Raw genomic sequence first — 25217 nt, 5'->3', positions numbered from 1 at the left:
CTTGCTTTTTTCTCGTAATATCTTTTTAAAATACTTTAAAAATACATAAGCTTGTTATTTTATATGAGTTGAGGTTATAATAATACATAATCAATACAAATGATGGCGGTTCCTTTCAAGAAATGCGAGGAAAACATGATTTGTCGCCAAATAATGAAGAAAAGCCATTTATATCTGGTATTTCATCATGCTCACATCTACGCATATACCTATGTATCAAATATATATATGGGACACCCTATATATACATATTAAATTCGCCACATTAAATTCGCCATGTTGAATTTTTGAAAAATCGCAATAGGATTTGAAGAAACAAATATCTATTTCACGATTTATATATATATATATATATATATATATATATATATATAGGGTGTCCCAGAATGAATAATTTTTATTTTACAGAGTGAAAGAAAATAAAATTTTAAACTAAAAGTTCCTTTAAAAATTTTGGCTTAGACTATTATTTACTGAATTATTAATAAATAAAGTTGATCAATCAGACGGCGCGCGGCCGGCATACGCAGCAGCGTAGCGTGCCATGTGGCTCCACGGGCTCTCCACGCGCTTATTACACATTCCCTTACTTAAAACTTTATTTTTATTTTTTATATTAATGAATAAATAAATAAATTTAAATTAATAAATAAATAGAGAAATAAATAACTAAGTAAACTAATAAGTAAATAGATAAAAATAAATAAAATTAGAAATTGTTTCAATAATTTATTATTTTTTATTTTTAGTTGTTAATTATTATATATATATATATATATTAGGGTGTCCCAGAATGAATAATTTTTATTTTACAGAATGAAAGAGAATAAAATTTTAAACTAAATGTTCCTTTAAAAATTTTGGCTTAGACTATTATTTATATATATGTATATATATGTATGTATATATATAATATAGATGATTATCTTTTTATTTTTACATTCTTCAGCCGTCAAAATATGTTGCCGTTGCCCGACTCTCACCGCGAGGAGGTAAATGTGAATTAGAATCTGTTTTTTTATTTTTTATTATTTTTTTGGGGGGGGGGGGTATTTTTTCAAATTTTAATTTTTTGTATTTTATTTCTTTAAAAAATTTTTATTTGATTCCAACATATTATAGAATTTATAAGCGTTCCTTTATAAATCATGAAATTTCCCGAAACAAGGCTTAAAAAAAAACAAAGACAAAAAAGAACTCTCTAATTCATAGTTACCCCCTCGTGGTGAGAGTCGAGCAACGGCATATTTTAACGGCTAAAGAATGTAAAAATAAGAAGATAATCACCTACATATATTTTTTTTATGTACATAGGTGTATGCGTAGATGTGAGCATGATGAAATACCAAATATGAACACTTACTTATGACTTTTCTCCATTATTTCGCGATAAATGATTTTTCTCGTACTTCTAGAAAAAAAAACCGCCATTATTTGTATTACTTATGTATTATTATAATCTCAACTCACATAAAATAACAAACTTGTGTATTTTGAAAGTATTTTAAAAAAATATTACGAGAAAAAGCGAGAAAATCAAAAATATTTCGGTTATATACGGTTTTTCCATCTTTTGACCGTCATATTAAATCCGCCATGTTGAATTTTTAAAAAATCGCAATAGAATTTGAAAGAGCAGATATCTATTCCATGATTTATCCCTATTGCAATGCTCCTGTAAAACATTTTCGCATCCAAAATGTTTGTAGAAAAAATTTTTAGAAAAAAATATCGAAAAATGTTGCTCTTTTTGAAAAAATGGGCCATAACTTTTTTACTTGCTTTATACGTCAATTTTGACGCCAGCATTCGAAAAATGAGGTTTCAGACTATCGAAAACGTTATGCTGAGTTTTTTTCTACGACGTCTATGTAAAAAGTTTGAGCGTTGAACTTGGAGAAAAAATAGTGGACATTTGGTCTTAAATAGGTTAAGGGGATGCTGGACTGCCTCTCAAACTTGATCGAGGTCGATAATGTAGAGTCATTCGTGCACATCATTAATGAGATTTCGTATATATTTCTTTTATAGATTTGGAAATTCTTTTCTAGAATTAAAGTACACATATTAATATCAATCTGTGAATTGGATTTTATATCGAGAACAAAAAAATTTTTTTTATATTACTCTACTTATCGACTTCTTCCGAATCTGCACTCACACATACATGAAATTTTCATAGACATTTTTCTCTTATACCAAAAGCTTCTTAGCTGTTCTGAAAGCACATTATTCTTTCCTATAGTGACAACCCTGCATAACAGTTATTTTGTACGTAAAGAGTCTTTAAAACTTAGTGTTGTGGATGAAAGTTACGAGACGACTGCACAAAAGTATAATTTTTTATTTTTTTGTTTTTTAAAGAAAATTGTATCTAGCAGAGTTTGTTATTGTTTATACTTTAATTCTGGAGAAAGATTTACTTCCATGAAATCAATTAAGAGCCAAATGAAAAAGAAAATAATTAGTGTTCAATCGGTAAAACAGATGACTTTAGCATCCCCTTAAGGGGATCCAGGAGTGCCTTTGAAATTTGATCGAGGTCGATAATGTAGAGTCATTCGTGCACATCATTAATGAGATTTTATATGTATTTCTTGTATAGATTTAGAAATCCTTTTCCAGAATTAAAGTACACATATTAATATTAATCTATAAATTGGATTTTATATTAAAAACGAAAAAAATTTTTCTTATATTGCTCTACTTATCGACTTTTTACGTGTACATAACCCAAATTTTCGTTTTTTCATTTTCCAATTTGCGGAATGCGAATCTTTTTCTAGGAATTCTAATCTTATTTCTAATTGCACGATATTATTCCTGAGTTTTTTCTAGGGGGCGACGTGATTATTTTATACATATAAATTATAGATTTTTTGTATGAAGCAAATATTGTCGTTAGGTGACTAATAAATAACAATTTTTTTTTATTTATCAGAACAAATCGTACGTCACCCCCTTCATTTTTGTGCGTACTTTAATCCTGTAAAAGGATTTTGCATTCTGTTACTCCAATTCAAAAATCCAAGTTCCCCAAAAAATGTCGGTATCTCTGTCACTCCCGGATCCCCTTAAGGGGATGTTAAAGTTGTCCTGTTTTACCGATAATTTTATTGCTCACTAATTTTTTAATTGCATTTACAGAATAAAAAATCCTCCAGAATTAAAGTATGGATAATAACAAAGCCAGGCTGTAACGATTTTGTAGGAAAAACAAAAAATTTTAAAATTGTCGGCTTCTAGCGTCGACTCGTAAGGCCGGATCTACAATAGGTGTAGTAAGCCTTATGCCACAAGAAATTGACCAATTATAGTCGAATATGAGAAAAATAATCGAATATAATTGGTTAATTCCTTATGGCTTAAGGCTTACTACACCTATTGTAGATCCGGCCTAACAAAATGTCTGATGTAAAAATTTTAGACCACAATCAAGCCTGGGCCCAAGTGGAGCAAACATTTAGGAACAATACGCTTTCAGATTGAGCGTAGGCGGTCTAATAAAAAAGTTTAATGAGTACGAAAATTTCGTGTCTAAAAAGAGCAATCTAAAAAAATTTTTTTTAATTCTTGGTATGAAATTAAATTTATAAGCTGATATTAATACATAAACTTTAATTCTGGAAAAGGATTTCCAAATCTATAAAAAAAAATACATACCAAATTTTGTTAATGATGTGCACGAATGACTACATTATCGACCTCGATCAAGTTTGACGAGCAGTTTAGTATCCCCTTGAAAGGGTCAATACTTTTAGAATCAAATCTTAATTCTTTTAGAACTTTAATTAATGTACATATATTTTTCTCACTTTATAAATATTGTATTCAAATCTTAGTTCAATTTTCTTATACAGCAATGCCAAAATAACATTAAAAAAAATATATATATTACTATTATTAGTTTAAAATAATATCTATTTTGCAATATAAATATTTATAAGCTAATGATTTTTGATTAAATGTAATATAATAGTTTATCATAATTAATAACAAAATTATTTGTTTTTCTGTTAAGATGGAAAGATTAATGTACAATTGAGAAATATTTTATTTAAAAAATGGAATGTAACATTATATAATATATCACATGTATAAGTTAAAAATTTTAATATCAATGTAAAAATTTGTATTCCATTACAAAGGAATATTGTAGATACATTCAGCAATATTTTTTAAATAATTTATATTTTCTATTCAATATATAAGAATTAAATGTATATTTTTATGTAAGAAACATAAATATAAATGTACAAAAGTTTTATAAGTTAAAAATGTATAGTTTCAAAAGACTTTTTTGTTTCTCTCAAATATAGAGCGTACACATTTCAGCCATTCAATATGTTAAGAATCTAATATGAAGCAATTTTAAAAAAGAAAACAAATTTTGTTTTAATTTATCGATATAATATATTAACCCTTTCAGAGGCAGTGGAAAACTTCCGAACTCATTTTCTTTAGTTTTTTAAATATAACTGCGGTGTGTTATATCGTAGTATAATCGTGAAATAAACTGTTCCATACTTAATTGTTAATGTTAGAACTATGCGCTACTATACGAGTTTTGCATCCATCATTGAATTTGCAATTATTAATAATGATGAAAAATGCTGTTTTTTTACGATAAATTCATTCTTAGAAGTCCCTTGAATGTAAATAAAGATTTCAGATCATAATTTTAGATTCTAGGGATGACGAACTAATTGTAGGTCATATTAAGTTGAAGTTGTAGAAAATATATTGTTATTATTTTTTCAACGAAATATATTGCAAAATGCTATTTTGGCATATAAAAATGATTTATTCACTTGATTTATAAGTCATTTATATAGAATTTTGTACTTAATGGTTATTTGGGTTGCTGATTATGAAATTAACCTAAAAATTTTAAATGGTTACAAAATATTGAATGAAATGATTACAAGACTATCATTCCGGGAATTTTTTTCTCGAAAACTATGCATTTTAGTGAAAAACCGAATGAGACCTTTTTTATTATAAATGTGTAGAATACGGCTATATTTTCTTAATCTCTAAATTTTTAATTTTTATATCGATATCCGTCATATTGGATCCGTCATTTCAAATTTTTAAATTTTGATTTCGGATTCCGTTTCAACATGATCCAAAACATACAGATACGACAAAATCTATCCGACATAATTGCTAGAAAAAATGTGCCCCTGAAAAGGTTAAGTATAACGACATTTGGTATTTTTTTATAAGCCTCACATATGCTTTTAAATGTAAATATTTTAACGTTTTTCTTAGATTACTCTGAATATGCCATTTCTTCTACGCTATATCTCAAGTTTTAATATCCTTTATATAATAAATAAATAATAAAATATGATATTAGACCTACATTCTATTTACACAACTTTTTCTTTATACATTGACAGTAATCATTTATAATACTGTATTAATGATCGTGACATTCCCACACGATAACTTTCCTGTCTTTTCCACCTGTTATCATTAAATTACTATCAGCGGTTATAGCTAAGGCGCAAAGCGGTCCTGAAAATGTATGTTATAACTATCAATAATTTATTGTGTATAATTTCTATATTTTATAAAATATAAAAGAAAAATATAGAAAAATATTTATTTCAAATAAATTAGTAAAAGATTAATCATTTTATTATGAACAGATTCTTTTAATAAGTATATCATACTTATATAGTATATAAATATATAAGTAGTATAAATAAGTACGCAATGTAATAAGGAATAATAATAAGGAATTTACCATCATGACAATGTATTTGTGGGGCAAATGCAGCCTTTTGATGATTCCAGATATTAAGATTTCCGTCATTATCGCCTATCAACAAGAACGTTTTCATCCATGTTAATGTCAATGGTTCACTTTCTAGACTGACGGAATATATCTGTGTACTTGTTCGAACATCAGTTATATTTAATACTTTGTCTTCTGCACATGATATCATGCTGCTGCATTGCTTATCGAACGTTATCGCGTTTACTCTACATATATGGCCTTTAAATGAAAAAAGGATAACAGATATTAATTATAGTAATAGTATCCATATTTTATTTTATAATTAAAAAGTATTTTCTGATAAGAATTGAAAATAGCTTGCATATGAACGATTATTAAACATTATTTTTTCGTTATCGATATACACTGGCGCAAAAAAAACGAGACAAAAATTTTGACCGATTTTTAGGGAATCTTCAAAGTGATGCAACTTTGCGAAAAATCATCCAAATTACATGTACTTTTTTTAAATTAAAGGGCAAAGACTCTACTTTGAGAATCCCTACGCGAAAGTTTGATTTGTTAAGTGCGAACCTTTTGTATCGCATGATAACCAAACATGTATTTTTTAATTGAAAAAAGTAAAAGTTTGTTATCATTTTGCACAAGTTTTTCGTTAAAATCTTGCTAATATTAATTCAGATTCTTAAAGTTCATTTTTTTCTAAGCAATTTAAAAAAAAATACATGTCGATACGATGTTTTTTGTTGATTGCACGCGAGTTTGAAATTTGTACTGCATTTTAAGGTATTTTAGCGAATAAATACGGTATTTTTTTAATATCATGAATTTTAAGTATCAATATGATATTGCACATTGATTTTATTCGTGTTTAACTTAATCATACCGCCGTTATCAAAGTGACCCGATGTGCACCACGTGGAGAATGACGGTCGGATTTTGTACATCATGTGGTTCTGAAATTCATCAGTAGAAATTTGTACTTACTGATCTGAATATAACGGATAGCTGATGCACCAATTTCACTGAAGTCAACAGAAGATCACATTCCTCTATACTCATAAACCCACACATACACGTAAATATATATATATGTATACACATACTCATACATAAAAAATAAAAGTTCAAATTTTATTTCACAAATCAGCCTTTTCAGGGCCTCATGATGTACAAAATCCGACCGTCATTCTCTACGTGGTGCACATTGGGTCACTTTGATGACGGCGGTATGATTGAGTTAAACACGAATAAAATCAATGTGCAATATCATATTGATACTCAAAATTCATAATATTAAAAAAATACCGTATTTATTCGCTAAAATACCTTAAAATGCAGTGCAAATTTCAAACTCGTGTGCAATCAACAAAAAACATCGTATCAACATGTATTTTTTTTAAATTGCTTAGAAAAGAATGAACTTTAAGACAGATTAATATTAGCCAGATATTAACGAGAAACTTGTGAAAAATGATAACAAACTTTTACTTTTTTCAATTAAAAAAAACATGTTTAATTTTTACGCGATACAAAAGGTTTGCACTTAACAAATCAAACTTTCGCCTAGGGATTCTCAAAGTAAAGTCTTTACCCTTTAATTTAAAAAAAAGTACATGTAATTTGGATGATTTTTCGCAAAGTTGCATCACTTTGAAGATTCCATAAAAATCGGTCAAAAATTTTTGTCTCGTTTTTTTTTGCGCCCGTGTAGATATTTCTTTATTATAAAAATAATAAATTTTCTATAAAAATAATGGGTACATTTTAACTTACAAATGATTAAATACATAAAGATTTATGTAATAAAGATTGTGTAAATATCTGGTTGCAATTTTTTATATACTTATTATAATACTTAATTTGATGAATTATAACAATAGCTTGAAAAAATATTTACCTTTAATAGTAGATTGTAAATTGTAATTATTCATGCTCCACAAACATAATTCACCATCTTCTGTACCAGATACCAACATGGTATCGTCTCTATAATCAGTATAAAAATGTATTTAATTTACAAATACAAAGAAATAAGTATGTATCGCATATATTGTTAGTTAAAATTAATTTGTTATATAGGAGGTAAAATTTTTATCTTTTTTAATGTACTTATTACACTACACATATAAGCAATATTTTACCTCGATATATTAATGCAAGTTACTTTGGAGTCATGATCTAATTGTGCGATAAAATATTCCGCAGGCTTAATTTTTGATCCAGAAGTGTATCCATGCCAAACTTTTGCAGTACAATCCCATGATCCAGATATAATCACTTGATGAGTAGAGCTCCATGCTAAACATGATACAGCATCTTCATGTCCTTGCAGGACATCAATTACTCTACCAAATTCGATGTCATAAAATATCCTTAAAAAGAATACAGTAAAGCAAGAATCATTTCTTACTTGTGTACAAAATATACATGTAATTTTTAATTTATATAAAGATTGACATTTTGTATCTAAATTCTACTTCAAATTCAAAAAAAATATACAATTCATATATAAAAATATTTTAAATACAAAATCTGATATTTACAAGGTATTATCCCATGAGCCTGCTACAAGAATGTTACGTTGCGATAATGTATAATACGAGATACAAGATGACAAAGACAACGGAGATAAAGTAACACTACGTGTCAGTTTTTTCTCGCTTATGTTATACAATTTAAGCATTCCATCTTGTCCTACTGATATAATTTCGTTACTCGTTGTACTTTTTCGTACAACACTTGTGACGCAGTCTCTGTGCGCTTGAAACACTATTAATTCAGTAAAATTAATTGATTTTTCTTTTATACATGTACTGCCTGGAAAATTAAAAATAATATTTAATAAGCTATATTACATCCCTATATATATGTATAAATTAACTAAAAAAAAAAGTATGTAAGATAACACCTGAAGTTGATTCTGCCGAAGTCAATAATGTTTCGCTGTACAATAAATTTGGAGCTGATGTTAAACGTTTGGGATGAGGTAAAATAAAAATTTGTTTTGGTATTTGACCAAACTCCATAATTTGTACCTCAAGCCCATGTCTATCATTTATATCTCGTATAGTATCTAAATCTACTGCTCCTTCATAACACAAATGAAAGAATACTACAACAAAAAACAAAAATATATTGTAGATATTTTGACAATCGTGTAATATATAAAAGTTGAATTCTTACCATTATCAACTTTATCAGCTTCAATTCCTCGTTGTTTATATCCAAAAATTAAGTCAATCCAGTGATGAAGATTTTGAGAAACATAATCACTTTCCAAGGCATTTCTTAATTGTTGTACAAAATCGGCTGGTCCTGAAATCATGTATCAGTTAAATTTAATAATTTTTTATCTCATATATTAAATATTCATACATTTATAGCATTATATAATCGTATAATTGAGAACATATAAATAATAAAGAATAATTTTATTATTTGCCACAAGAAACAACAATAAAAAAACAGTAGGAAATACTTCAAAAATACTAATAGTGATTAAAGTAGTGTATTTCCTAATAAAGTTTTATTTATCTTGAAAAACAATAATGAATAATAAATATAATGTTTATTGTAGATAATAACAATTATTTATTAACGTATATAAGTGGACTAACGAGATAAAATAAAAATCTCTTATTACCTTTTGCCCAAGGAGGTAACTGTACATCACCTATTTTTGTACCATCATGCCGATAGCCAAAGTCGATGCCATAATTATTCACTAGAAAGTCACCACTATTGCTCACATCATAAAACTCTGGTATCAGTTCTTTAAAGTCAGACATATTCACCAAAACATTTTTCCATACGTCGGCTATACTGTTAGGTGTTTTTGTTGGTAAAAGTGAAACATAAAATCGTTTCTGCACATTTGATAGAGTAATTATGTACTTTTACAATATTTGAAGCATTTCTTATTATTTTTTTCTGCTTTTTCTTACGAAATAAATGTATAATATATTTTTCTTATTTCTAATTTTCAATCTTTTTTTGTTCATGTGTATATAAATGTGCATTAATTTTATAATTTGTTCATATTTTAAAGCAAATCAATATCAAAAGAACAAAATATAAAAGTATATCAAAGTATGGTACCTGTTAAACATTCTATCTGGATGATCAAATCTTCCGTTTTGAAGACAGAGCATATATTGAGGATATTTCCGTACTAAGTAAAATAGTACAAAACCTGGTGCGCTATAATGAGAACCATATAAAAACTTTGGCTCAGCCATTTCTGAATATCGTTCCTACAATAATATATAACATAAATAAACTTTATTAATAAATAAGCTTTATAAATAAACATATATAAAAGATATTGGTTCGTATTTTATTTAAAAAATGATGAATTAAAAAGTAAACATGAAAAAGTGATTAAATATTAATAGTCATAGAACTTCAGATTTACTAAGTTTATTTTAATTAAAAAAAAATGTTTGAAGAATCTCCAATTTTAAAAAGTTTTAAAATGTGGATATATCATATAAATATTTAATTAAAAATTTAAATATATATATATATACTTTTAGTCTCTTTAGACGACTAGGATTTAATGCACCAACAGGTTTTGAAAGATCTCTATAAACATTAATGTCATTTAAATCTAATGTCGTAGAAGTATAGTCTTGTATAATCCAAGGTAACACTGGATACTGTGTCAAATCATGAAATGTTCTGTCTGCCAGACTGAAACCATATAACACAATTTATAAATGTATTCTTTGATATAACTTTTTCAATAACAATTAACAATTAACATAATAATTACCTATTAACGTATAAAATATAATCATAATTTGATATACATCCATTCTGCCATCTCATTGTCATTTGATTTTGTGGTATAGTCTCAAGAGAAACTGCCAATTGTTTAAGTAAATTTTCATACAATTTGTCTCTACCATCTTGATTTTGAAATGATAAAAATAAATGTTTGATCTTACTACCAGTTTGTCGTATCCATTTAATTTCAAGACCCTGTAAACAAATTATTAATAAAGCTTCTCTTTACAATATTTTATCAAAATATAATAACTAAAGAGGGGAAAAAGAAAGCAGGAAAAGGAAGGGAGAGGGGAAGGAGGGAGGGCAGAGAGAGAAAATATCAAATTATGAAATGTTTACCACTTGTCGCAATAAAAATCTCCTTTTTATAATATTCTGTATATCCTTCAATTGGATTTTAAGAACAGGATGCTAAAATCAAACAATATTATAATTAATATACAATAATATTCTCTTCAAACTGTATAAAAAGAAAGAGTCCAAACAAAAATCAGCATACTCATAATATAAAACTATAAATAATTACCTGATCCATGTTATTATAGGGTTGAAAATATATTCTCGAGTTAGTCAATAATACTCTGCCTGGATTTATTACAAGCGGTAATACTTTGTTTGCTTGTGTCTCCAATACCACTTGTTCATATAGATCCTCAAGCCATGATGTATCAAAAGATACACGTGACTGTCTCGAGTGTACAATAGCCATAATCTTAAAAATTAGTGTTATTTAAGATGATTTTAATGTTTACTCTAACTTCTTTAAAAATACCTAATAAATAAAAGAATATTACCATTGCATTCTGTTCTACAGTGACTAAACTCGCTGCTCTATGCAACTGTAGGATCTGTGAAAGACAATCTTCTACTTTTGCATAATTAAAACAAAAATGAAATATACTATTCTGATGTATAAATCGATATGGTGCTAATATATTTTTCTCCAGCATTTCCACATGTTGCTTACATTCTATTGCCAACATATTGCTGTAACAAATTCAAATACACAAATAAATAATATAATAATATCAAACTATAAAAAGAATTAGATAAAAGAATTATTCGGTTTTTAATTTCTCTGTGTATTTTTTCTTGTTCATTACAGTATTTACAGTTGTATTTCAAATATACCCACTTTATTATATCATTGCTCAATTGTTCGATTGATATAGTTTCTTTGAGCTGAATCTTAATTAATGGTTGGTTAATATCTTTATTTACAAATACTAAAGATTTAGAACATAATTTCAATCTCCCATTTATCCACTTTTTATCTTCAGACAATGAAGGATTTAGCATCCTCATCTGAACGCTATAATCTTCAAAAAATATTTCTCCTGGTTCCAAAAGAAGCATTGTAAATCTGTGAATAAATGTTTGAAATAATTCTTATTCTTTTATTTTATATATAGGATATCCTCAAATAAATCATTTTTCTTTTACAAAGTGAAAGAAGGTGAAATTTTAAACTAAAAGTTCCATTACCAATTTTGGTTCAGATTATTATTTACTGAATTATTAATAAAGTTGGTCAATCAAACAGCGTATGGATGGAGTTATACAGAAACCTAGCGTGCCATGGGGCTCCACATGTTTATCACACATTTCCTTGCTTAAAACTTTATTTTAACTTTATATTAATAAATAAATTTAGACCAAAATTAAATCTATACTTAATATCTTTCTTTTATATATAAAGGCTTAAAAAGTAAAATCATTATTTAACATTAAATTACATAAAAAGAATCAAGTAACTGACTTAAAGTATTTCAAATGTTTTTAATTCAAATTTTTAATCAATATTTTAATCCAAATTTTTAATACAAATAATAAGTATTTTAAAACTAAGACATCTGAAATATATATATATATAAGACTTCAATGTTCTAAATATTTATTAAACAATACATTTATATCTCCTAAAATTGAAACTTTTTCTTCTTATTTACTTACAGAAATTCTAACCTAAAAAATAAAATGCTGAGAGTGAAACTTTTAACACAATAAAATTTTACATTTTTTGCTTTTATGGCATTAATGTTCCCCATTGTTTCATAAAAAATATAAGTTACATAATTACATCAATATTTGAAATGAGGGGTACTAAACTGAATAATTATCAATAATTCGTAAACATTTTTTACTATAACTTTATCTATGATGAATTTATGAATATTCTACGCACCTTTCCTTCTCCATCGTCGTATGAGTAAATAATACATATATTAAAAATGATTATTCCCAATAAACACAGATGACTTTTTGGAGGACTTATAACTTATGAGCCTAAACACAATAGTATTCAAGGGGTGCGTTCGGGGAGACGCTATTAGCGCTACCAGCATCAGTCCATCTTTATTACTCATTAAAAGTAGAACAAGGATAAACTGATGCTGATAGCGCTAATAGCGTCTCCCCGAACGCACTCAAGTAGGTTCGTTTTGGGTGCGTTCGGGGAGCTCACTATTAAGCGGGTCACACACACTTTCCGTAGAACGTAACAGTAAGGTTTTGACCAATCACGTACTTGATTTAGTCGCTTACTGTTACGGTCGCCCAATCCAACATGTCGAAATCTTACTGTTACGTTCTACGGAAAGTGTGTGTGACCAGCTTTAGCGCTACGTAGCACTACCGCTGTTCGCGGAGACGCTGAATAGCGCTATCAAAATTATGATGACGTCACTGTCCGTAGCGTTTGACGTCATAAACGTGCGCTATCCGTGCTACTGCTTCAGAGGTAGTGCATGGATAGCGTTTGGCTCAATCCCCACCATTGTCTGTTTAAACATCACGTGCTATCTCTCTTTTAAGGTTAGAGAAAATTTATGCGTAATCTTGAAAGAAGAAAATAAGAAATTGTTTATATGTCCTAATGAAAATATTTAATTAAAAATCTCTCTTCATTGAGAGAGAGAGAGAGAGAGAGAGAGAGAGAGAGAGAGAGAGAGAGAGAGAGAGAGAGAGAGAGAGAGAGGAGATCTGTTTCATTAAAATTTATTAAATTTATTAAAATATATTAAAATTCCTTAATATATACTCATTTAAATTTGTTAAAATTTCTTAAAATTCATAAAATTTATTTTATTACATTGTTATTTATTATATAAATAAATTTTATAAATTTCAATAAATGTTAAATATTAATTTTTAATAAATTTTAATGAATTTTAATGCATTTTAATAACCCAGGTAGCAAGGTGACGTCTAATTGACGGCATTTTTTGGTCATTTTATGACGAACCAGACGTCATAATGTCGAGATAAAATGACGTCTAAATGTCGTAAAACTGACGTACATTTGTCTCATCTTAACGACGTCATATATTGACGTCAAAAATACGTCATTATTTTCATATTATTGACGTCATTTTCAAGAAGCTAGTATCGTACATTTGACGGTATTTTATTGTTATTTTTATGAAAAAACATAGGTTTTTAGGTTACATTTAATAAAGACGACATTTTAACGTCATTTTTATGACTATCCCAGGTAGTAAAAGCCGTTATTTTGACGTTTTAGAAAATATTTTGGGTACATGTCCTATATATGCAGTACTTGCATTATGAAAATATCGAAATAACATAATTACAATTTTAAAAAAAATCTACGTTGTTTCTCAACAAGCATCACGACCCACCACACCATAGTCACGTTTGGAATTGCCAAACTTCCGCGGTCACCCATCCAACTCTGAACCGCCGTCGACGTTGCTTGACTTCGAAGATCGTACGCTACTTAGCCCTTTGTGATGATCCATGAACACTTGATGATCATGAATACATATTTGTTATAGATCAGTTCAATAGATGCGAGAAACATGAAACTTGTAGTTAACTAATATTTTTATAAATAAATATAAATTTACAGTTTTTTTCCTGATTTTTACATATGCAAAATAACATGTGGAATAACTTATAGAAATATGTTTTTGCTCTGTTCTTTTGATAAAGCTAAATTATACCTCAGACAAAACGCAATATTTATAAAATATTTATAAAATATTTATAATATTTATTTAAATATTTTATAAATATTTATCTAAATATTTTATAAATATTTATCTAAATATTTTATAAATATTTATCTAAATATTTTATAAATATTTTTGTGGTCTTAGATTTGACAAATCATAAAGATTTATCATATATATTATAAAAATATTTATGAAATATTTATAAATATTTACAAAATATTACTTATACAAATCTTTATCTTTTATTTATCATAAATATTATATAAAATATTTAATTTATATTTTAATATGTTGAATAAAGATTTTTTTTTCGTATATATAAAATATGTGTAAAATATTTATATATTTTGAAAAAATAAATATTAATAAATATTAATAAATATTTATTATAAATATTATGTGCTGCCTGGGATGATTCTAAAATATTGATAGTATTAATTATATAAAATATTATATTAATTTTAATAATGTTGTTTATTAACCAATCTTTAAATAATGATAGTTATAGGTAGCAAGATGTCGTCCACTAGACCTCAATAATTTGTCATTTGAGATCAAATCGTCAATTATTACAAAGAATTATAGTTAACGTCAGTAATTAGTCACTAATAAAATCTTATTAATACGTCGTAAAATGATCAATTAACTGACGTTATTAATTAGTCAAGAATATGACGTCGGAAATACGTTGTAGGATGGATAAATGACTGACGTAATTAATAGGTCAAAAAGTGACGTTACTATTACGTCTTAATTTGGTAACATGACGTCTGCGACCTTAAATGACGAATTATTGACGTCGTATTAACGTCACCTTGCTACCTGGGAAATCTTAATAAATAATAAAAAGGGATCAAATAAAAAAGTTTTTGTGAAATATTTCATTAATATATTTCTATCAAGGTGATCAAGACTGGATCTTTGAGTTTAATATTATTTTTTATCAAAATATGTATATAATAATATATACTATTTTGATTCATTAGACTGCATGTACTGTTTGTCTTGAAATGCAATCCTTTTCTGTACCAATTGCAAATATGTAAACGACTTAAGTATCATTATTATCAATTAAATTGATAACGTAATCATATATTATTTTAAAATTTTAGTTTAAATAATGCAATTCAAGAGCGACAGTATATGACATAATGCAAAAGAACATAAATTTACATAAAAAAATTATATTAGGCATAAGCTTCAAACATATAATATTATTATGTAAAATAAATATAAATTAATAATTAATTTGATTTTGAATTGAGATAGAAAAATGGAACAAAATAAAAATTTATAGGAAATTGTTTAAATTATTTTATTTTATTACATATAAAATAATTTTAATTAAAGAGTAATATATAGGACTTATTAATTATTTAATTTATTTAAAAATTAAAAAATTTATTTAATAAGATCGTAAATAATTTTAATAATTTTTATTTTGTGAACTTCAATAATTTCAATTTTCATTGAAAAATTTAATTGTTTAATAATCATTTTATAATTATTAAAATATTGAATATAAAATAAATATAAACAAATAAGTATCATATATATATATAAAGAAAAATAATAATAAATATACTAAGTAACATAGTTAACATAAATAATTATTAATATACATATAAAGGCACTGCTGTCTTCATTAACTGTTTAAATCCTTCATTTTCCACTATTAAAAAGGGAAGATTATCTTTGGCGATCATGAATGCGATTGCATTAGTTACATTGCGTACCTCCTTCTACAACAATAAAAAATAAAATAATTAGTAGGATATTATAATAGAAACACACAATATACATACTTATATATTGTATACACATACATATTATTGATTTACCTTTGAAAGAATTAATTTGTTGAAAGGCATTTTCTATATTTCCAGTCTTTTGCTGTTTTATCTGCGAACAATATATTTTAAATTAAAATGTTATTTATTTAAATTTATGTATTATATGTGTACATATATACAGGGTGTAATGTAATCGGAAGCCATCCCGTAATGGAAAGATAGACGGGATCGAGATGAACATAAAAGTCCAATATTGTCTTGGGTTAGGTCTATCAATAATCGAGATATAAATTTTTCAAATTGTACGAATGAGAGCGCGCCGTGTGAAGAGCCGAGACGCTCGAGCTGTAGCGCGGCCCACTGTGTCGAGCATTGGCTGCCGGCGGCGGGGGGAAGAAGGAGAAGCGGTGCCGCTGCCTGTGCTTCGCCGCCCTCGCGTCTCACTGCACCGCGCCAATACTCGTGGCAATGGCAGCTATGCACATTCGCGATTACTTGACAAATTAGGACAGTTAGCAAAGATATGACAAATTAAAACCGTAATAAACTGCTGTGATTAAGAAAGTCGAAAGAGCGAAAGCGATAGATACTTATGGAATCTACAAATAATCTAATTTCTATCGTAATTGTGAATAAGTAAATTAATAAAAGTTTTTCGTACATTCACGAAAGATTCTTTCTTTTCCTTAAATATCTTGTATCATGCCTGATCTAACGATTTCGTGATTAAATTATACGATACGATCGTAATTATACTTGGAGATGTTAATGTCACCAGTATGGTTAACAACAAAGCGTTTTCTTTCGTTATTATACAATAGAGAACTTAAGTTTACGAAATATTCCAACAGAACTATTAAACACGATGTCTCCGTAGATATTTTGTCATATTCCAACGAGAAAATATACTTTCCTAACAGGAAACGAGAGAACGATAGACAATGATATCACTTCTTGAAATTCTTTTTTTTTTTTTTTATTCAGACAAGTAATGGATTACGAAAGAGAAACCAATTAGATTTTTGTATTTTTCTTGATATCTATTCTGAATCAATCAGTAAAAATCTGTCGTAATTAATAATGTAATTAAAGATAAAAGAAATTCCGAGTTCCCTATCGTTATGAAAGAAAAACTCTTCGTTATATTAATAACATTTGATATTGAACATCTCTAAGCATAATTATCGTAGAAGGCATAATCTATTGTGAAATCGTTACATCAAGAGATATTTTTCTATCGTGTTATGAACAATGAGTGTAACATATTGTATGGATATATCGCGCATTTTATAATTTTCTAATTAAATATTTACGAAATGAGAATGTATGAAGAATCAATCGTAGATATTAATTGTGATAAACCTTTGTTAATTTAACATTCCATGGAAAAAAAACAATAAGAAACGATGAGAGAATTTGATGCGGCAAATATTATAATACACTTATAAAGAAAATTATCACTTTAAGAATCAATTGTAAATTTATGTTAATTTTTTATTAATGTTTTCATCAAGGATTTAACAGTACGACACAATTCGATAAGAAACAAAGTTAGAATTGTATGATACTGTAAATAAGATATTTAAGAAAAAGAAAGAATCTTTCGTGAATGTACGAAAAACTTTTATTAATTTACTTATTCACAATTACGATAGAAATTAGATTATTTGTAGATTCCATAAGTATCTATCGCTTTCGCTCTTTCAACTTTCTTAATCACAGCAGTTTATTACGGTTTTAATTTGTCATATCTTTGCTAACTGTCCTAATTTGTCAAGTAATCGCGAATGTGCATAGCTGCCATTGCCACGAGTATTGGCGCGGTGCAGTGAGACGCGAGGGCGGCGAAGCACAGGCAGCGGCACCGCTTCTCCTTCTTCCCCCCGCCGCCGGCAGCCAATGCTCGACACAGTGGGCCGCGCTACAGCTCGAGCGTCTCGGCTCTTCACACGGCGCGCTCTCATTCGTACAATTTGAAAAATTTATATCTCGATTATTGATAGACCTAACCCAAGACAATATTGGACTTTTATGTTCATCTCGATCCCGTCTATCTTTCCATTACGGGATGGCTTCCGATTACATTACACCCTGTATATACAGGGTGTCTGGTATTTTTTAATGGAATTTTTATGAGCAGGCAGAGCGCATGAAACTGAACAGAAAAGTCCTTACCGTTTTTCCATTTTCGCAATAGTTAACAAGTTAGTGACTTGTAAAATTTTCTGTATTAGCCCGGCCTACCGGCAAATGCAAGCGCGTTGAGCGCCCGGCCGCGGCGGCCGCCCCTCCCTAGCGCTTGAACCTTGAGATTGCTAGGCGCGCGGGGGGAGTTGTTACAACAAGCAACAATGACTACGCATAAGCAACCCGTAATGCTAAATTCTCCCTTTGAATTATGATAGTTCCTTACTTTTTTAATGAAAATAAAATTTTCTAACGACAAAAAGTATGTGTGTACGTGTACATAGATGTGTACAAAAAATATCAGTTCTAATGCTTAAAAAAGTGATTACTAAATTTATTTTTTTAATAAATAACGATTATTTTTAATAAAAAATATTTTTTCCATGATAGTCTTAAACGTCGTAAACTGTAATTATAAATTTTAAAAGAAGCTGTTATCATATGCTCGAAACAAAATTTATGCTTCTTCAAAAAACATTAGAAAATTTTATCGATTAAAATAGAAATGACAAGCAAATAAAATGTTTGTTTCAACTTTATATGCTTAATTAAAAATTAAATAACTGGGATATTTATATTTTTAATAAAATTAATCCTTGTGATAGATTTATAATACACGGAAAAAACTTTATGTAAAAATTACTATGGTAAATAGTAAACGTGGGCCAAGGAGGAATTATGAAAATTTTTATTATGTTTTTCATCAAATTACGACAATATTTACACTACTTATATGATATAATTCTCTGAAATTTCTCCTTACAGTTCGTGGTTACTATCATAAATAATAAAATCATACATAATTTTACTATAAAATTTTCTCCGTGTAAATTTACGAATATATGAATATATTAAATGTTTGAAACTTATAAACAATATTTATTTAATTTAAGAAAATTTTAGTTTGTAATGTGTGTGTGTGTGTGTGTGTATGTGTGTGTACATACACGAAAATGTTAAACATTATTTGTTTTATGTAAAGTGTGGTGTTTATTATCAACAGAATACTATTTTCAGTCATTAAAGATAAAATAATTATTTAAAAAAATACAATTAAAAGTGAATAATTGATTTTTTTTAAACTAGAATCATATTTTTTTACATGACGTGTATAGTAATCAGCGTAAATAGTAATAGTGATATAAAATCGCGGAACTAAGGCATAATCAATTTTCCTGTCACAAAGTGATTATTCTTTAGCTCGCGTATGTATGTACAAGGATTAATTTTATTAAAAATATAAATATCCTAGTTATTCAAATTTTAATTAAGAATATAAAGTTGAAATAAACATTTTATTTGGTTGTCATTTCCATTTTAATCGATAAAATTTTCTAATGTTTTTTGAAGAAGCATAAATTTTGTTTCGAGCATATGATAACAGCTTCTTTTAAAATTTATAATGACCGTTTACGACGTTTAAGACTATCACCAAAAAAATATTTTTTATTAAAAATAATTGTTATTTATTAAAAAAATAAATTTAGTAATCACTTTAGCATTAAAACTGATATTTTTTGTACATATCTATGTACACGTACACACATACTTTTTGTCGTTAGAACACTTTATTTTCATTAAAAAACGTAAGGAACTATCATAACTCAAAGAGAGAATTTAGTGTTACGCTTGTGCGTAGCCATTGTCACTTGTTGTAACAACTCCCCCCGCGCGCCTAGCAATCTCAAGGTTCAAGCGCTGGGGAGAGGCGGCCGGGCGCTCAGCACGCTTGCATTTGCCGGTAGGCCGGGCTAATACAGAAAATTTTACAAGTCACTAACTTGTTAACTATTGCGAAAATGGAAAAACGGTAAGGACTTTTCTGTTCAATTTCATGCGCTCTACCTGCTCATAAACATCCCATAAAAAAATACCAGACACCCTGTATATACAGGGTGTTTGGTAAAGATTTATGCAATTTTTATAAGCAGGTAGAGCGCATTAAGCTGAACATAAAATCCTCATCGTTTTTTCATTTTCACAATAGTTAACGAGTTATAGACTTGTAAAATTTTCTGTATTAGCCCGGCCTACCGGCAAATGCAAGCACGCCGAGCGCCCGACCGCGGCGGCCGCCCCTCCCTAGCGCTTGAACCTTGAGATTGCTAGGCGCGCGGGGGGAGTTGTTACAACAAGCGGCAATGGCTACACACAATGTATACTTGTACATGTGTACAAAAAAATATCAGTTCTAATGCTTAAAGAAGCAATTACTAAATTTATATTTTTTTAATAAATAATGATTATTTTTAATAAAAAATTTTTTTGTGATAGTCTTAAATGTCGTAAACTGTCATAAATTTTAAAAGAAGCTATTATCATGTGCTCAAAAACAAATTTATCCTTCTTTAAACAACATTAAAAAATTTTATCGATTAAAATGGAAATAACAACCAAATAAAATGTTTGTTTTAACTTTATATTCTTAATTAAAAATTAAATAACGAGGATATTTATATTTTTAATAAAATTAATCCTTGTGATAGACTTATAATACACGGAAAAAACTTTATGGTAAAAATTACTCTGGTAAGTAATAAACGCGTGACAAGGAGAAATTATGAAAATTTTTATTACGTTTTTCATCAAATTACGATAATATTTACATTACTTATATGATATAATTCTCTGAAATTTCTTCTTACAGTTCGTGGTTACTATCATAAATAATAAATCATATATAATTTTACTATAAAATTTTCTCCGTGTAGATTTACGAATATATGAATTTATTAAATGTTTGAAAACTTATAAACAATATTTATTTAATTCAAGAAAATTTAGTATGTAATGTGTGTGTATTTGGTGTGCGTGTGCGTGTTCGTGTGTTTGTGTGTGTGCGTGTGCGTGTGCGTGTGTGTGTGTGTGTGTTTGTGTGGTGTATGTACGTACATATGCGAGAAAAGAATAATCACTTTGTGACAGGAAAATGAATAATCATTCCTTAGTTCGCGATTTTATATCACTATTATTATTCATGATTACTATACAATACACGCACACGTAGAAAAATATGATTCTAGTTTTAAGAAAATAAATTATTCATTTTTAATTTTATTCTTTTTTAATAATTATCTTATTTTTAATGGTTGAAAAGAATATTCTATTGATAATAAACATCTCACTTTACATAAAACAAATAATGTTTAACATTTTCGTGTATGTACACACACATACACACACACACACACACACATTACAAACTAAAATTTTCTTAAATTAAATAAATATTGTTTATAAGTTTCAAACATTTAATATATTCATATATTCGTAAATTTACACGGAGAAAATTTTATAGTAAAATTATGTATGATTTTATTATTTATGATAGTAACCACGAACTGTAAGGAGAAATTTCAGAGAATTATATCATATAAGTAGTGTAAATATTGTCGTAATTTGATGAAAAACATAATAAAAATTTTCATAATTCCTCCTTGGCCCACGTTTACTATTTACCATAGTAATTTTTACATAAAGTTTTTTCCGTGTATTATAAATCTATCACAAGAATTAATTTTATTAAAAATATAAATATCCTCGTTATTTAATTTTTAATTAAGAATATAAAGTTGAAACAAACATTTTATTTGGTTGTTATTTCCATTTTAATCGATAAAATTTTCTAATGTTGTTTAAAGAAGGATAAATTTGTTTTTGAGCACATGATAATAGCTTCTTTTAAAATTTATGACAGTTTAAGACTATCACCAAAAAAATGTTTTATTAAAAATAATCATTATTTATTAAAAAAATATAAATTTAGTAATTGCTTCTTTAAGCATTAGAACTGATATTTTTTTGTACACATGTATGTACACGTACACATTGTGCGTAGCCATTGCCGCTTGTTGTAACAACTCCCCCCGCGCGCCTAGCAATCTCAAGGTTCAAACGCTAGGGAGGGGCGACCGCCGCGGTCGGGCGCTCGGCGTGCTTGCATTTGCCGGTAGGCCGGGCTAATACAGAAAATTTTACAAGTCTATAACTCGTTAACTATTGCGAAAATGGAAAAACGATGAGGATTTTATGTTCAGCTTAATGCGCTCTACCTGCTTATAAAAATTGCATAAATCTTTACCAAACACCCTGTATATTTATTCTATAATTACCTTAGGTTTAAGTACGTTAGACTTATTGTTAGTATTATATGAACAACTAGGCACATTGGGATCATCTACATCCATATCTATATCTTCATTATCATTTGCAATGTTATTAGTTGTAGATTGTTCATTATTTATAAGCGTATTATTATTATCAATATTTTCTTTATTGATTGTTGAAGAAACATTGCATTTTTTTGGATGCAAATGCAACGTATGTTTCCTTTCCAAATGTTGCATTAGATTGGTTGTATTTCCAGCTTTCCAGGTTGTATTTCCATGTTTAAGAACTTTTGTACATAATTTACATTGAGAAGATGTATTATTTTTTTTATAAAATAGTTCCAAACAATGCTTTTTGATATAGTTTTTTCCTTTTTGGTATTCATATTATATCATAGTTTAATTATTGCACAATACAAATATTGCACAATGTTTCGACAACTTGTTTTTCTCGCACTCGTAACTCGTAACGCTTTTTAGTTTTCAATAATCCGATAGAGGTTATACATTATTATTGCAAAAGGCCTGTTCGTACTCTAATCAAAAGGCCGCCGCACAGACTTGCATAACGCATTACATAAATGGTCAATTGGTTGAATTTCTTATGCACTTTGCTTATGGGCCAATCGATTTGCTTATGTCCATACGTTATGCGTTATGCAAAAGTCTGTACGGCGGCCTTAAGGTTTTAAGAAATCAACTAATCACAGGGTGTTTACGATAATGGCTATCCGAGTAATTTTCTCTAGGACCGAAATATATGATAAGCACAACCATCTACTATCACCATGATTCGTGACAACTCAATGCTGTCCGGTATAGCCAAATCATCACGAGCAAGGGCCACCGCACAAACTCTTCCATAACGCGTTACGTTACGTTAAGTACTCCATACGAACCTAAGTTGTACTTAAAATTTAACTTAAATCAACGCACAAAGAAATCCTTAACGTAAGAACTTAAGAACTTACGTTAAAAGTTTCTTTGTGCGTTGATGTAAGTTTAATTTTAAGTACGAACTTAGGTTTATGGAGCACTTAACGTAACGTAACGTGTTAGGGCCACCGCACAAACTCTTCCATAACGCGTTACGTTACGTTAAGTACTCTATACGAACCTAAGTTGTACTTAAAATTTAACTTAAATCAACGCACAAAGAAATCCTTAACGTAAGTTCCTAAGTTCTTACGTTAAGGATTTCTTTGTGCGTTGATTTAAGTTAAATTTTAAGTACAACTTAGGTTCGTATGGAGTACTTAACGTAACGTAACGCGTTATGGAAGAGTTTGTGCGGTGGCCCTTACGAAAAAGCTTGTGCGGTGGCTCCAAGTTGCGAGTTGCGAGTTCCGTGAGTTTGTAGCAGGTAACCTAAAAAGTACGACATAAATAATTTGATTATTACAATTAAAAATAATCTGTTTTTAATGTATGATAAGATTATTAACTTTAAAATAGTAATTATATGTAACACAATCATGTATTTTTAAAGTATTGTCTAAAGTAATATCAGAGATTATTTTATTTACAAATATTTATTTTGTCTATCAAGTTTCTATCATAACGGTATTATTTCAAAATCTAATATAATATTTTAATTAAACATTAATTCTCAATAAATGTTATTATTTATTATTAACATATATATTAGAAAAGTCATCTTTTATTAAACGGATGGTGTTAACACTTTGAAACAAATGAGATAAATTATGTAAAATTACTAAATAAATCATTATTAATAATATTTTTTAGATTACAAGTAAAATAAAAATTTAAGTATAAATATTTTTCTTTCTTGTAACAACTGTTAATGATAAGTTGCATGGTGTTATCATTATTTTAAAAAATCATATATCTTTATGTATAAACCCAGTAAACATTGACATCTTGTAGAAATCGAAAAGACATCTTATTCAAGATATCTTTAAGACATTTCTAAAAGATATCTAAAAGATATCCAAAAAGATTTTGTCGAAGATATCTTCATATAATTTCTAAAAGATATCTAAAAGACATCTAAAAGACATCTTAAAAGATGTCTTAAAAATTTTCGAATTAGACATGTCAAAGATATCTAAATGAAAGATCTATACAAGATATCTTAACCTCTTCCTGGCCAAAAGCCTTATATTAGGCTTATAATTAAATTCACCGAAAACACTATATATTCATTTAGTTAAAATTACTTCTTTTAACATAAATATATGCATTTATTTCGAAATAATTTGATACGTTACTTTAATAACACTTTATATACTGTCTCATACTTCATAAAGTGCAACATAATCATATTTTTATATATTATCTTAAAGTAATTCTAGAATTGGTCTACAAGGTATATGTATAAAAGACGTACATCTTTAACCTCTAGAAGATCAACCCTTTTTTGGCCGACTTTTTTAATTTTAATACTAAAACATTTTTGTTCTTGTCAGTGAAATAAACTACGAAGAAGATAACATCATTCTAATGCCTAATATTATTAGGCTTTTAATTCGAAAAAAGTGATTTTTTTGTTGTATTTGAACTTTATATTACTATTTATTGTTAAAATGATTGTTTAGCGTCATTTGCAATAAAAATGTCGAAAAATATGTATATATCTATAAAC

The 25217-nt window shown here is 27.9% G+C and overlaps 2 protein-coding genes and 1 long non-coding RNA gene across 3 annotated transcripts; all 3 read right to left on the bottom strand.

Moving 5' to 3' along the window:
- Window positions 1–3779: 3779 nt before the first annotated feature.
- Window positions 3780–12886, bottom strand: LOC105835622 (protein FAN). Its single transcript, XM_012679076.3, has 16 exons — window positions 12729–12886; window positions 11679–11906; window positions 11338–11530; window positions 11070–11255; window positions 10883–10954; window positions 10527–10735; window positions 10282–10444; window positions 9851–10005; window positions 9396–9574; window positions 8936–9067; window positions 8661–8864; window positions 8296–8569; window positions 7894–8124; window positions 7650–7738; window positions 5756–6007; window positions 3780–5523 (listed from the first exon to the last, which is right to left on the bottom strand). Exons 1-16 carry the CDS (start codon window positions 12740–12742, stop codon window positions 5426–5428), a joined length of 2679 nt encoding a protein of 892 aa, XP_012534530.1. The 5' UTR covers window positions 12743–12886; the 3' UTR covers window positions 3780–5425.
- On the bottom strand, window positions 11975–12722 carry LOC118644268. Its single transcript, XR_004962084.1, has 2 exons — window positions 12497–12722; window positions 11975–12162 (listed from the first exon to the last, which is right to left on the bottom strand). It is a non-coding gene; the product is annotated as an uncharacterized LOC118644268 (long non-coding RNA).
- A 3155-nt stretch (window positions 12887–16041) lies between the features above and the next one.
- LOC118644264 (5'-AMP-activated serine/threonine-protein kinase catalytic subunit alpha-like) lies at window positions 16042–23442 on the bottom strand. Its single transcript, XM_036282411.1, has 3 exons — window positions 22613–23442; window positions 16362–16422; window positions 16042–16262 (listed from the first exon to the last, which is right to left on the bottom strand). The coding sequence occupies exons 1-3, from the start codon at window positions 22844–22846 to the stop codon at window positions 16240–16242; spliced, it is 318 nt and encodes a 105-aa protein (XP_036138304.1). The 5' UTR covers window positions 22847–23442; the 3' UTR covers window positions 16042–16239.
- Window positions 23443–25217: the final 1775 nt, after the last annotated feature.

This window comes from Monomorium pharaonis, chromosome 2 (assembly GCF_013373865.1).
Source record: "Monomorium pharaonis isolate MP-MQ-018 chromosome 2, ASM1337386v2, whole genome shotgun sequence".
Taxonomy (NCBI): domain Eukaryota; kingdom Metazoa; phylum Arthropoda; class Insecta; order Hymenoptera; family Formicidae; genus Monomorium; species Monomorium pharaonis.
Note: the sequence above shows the minus strand (reverse complement) of the source record. Positions and strands in the feature narration are given on the sequence as shown.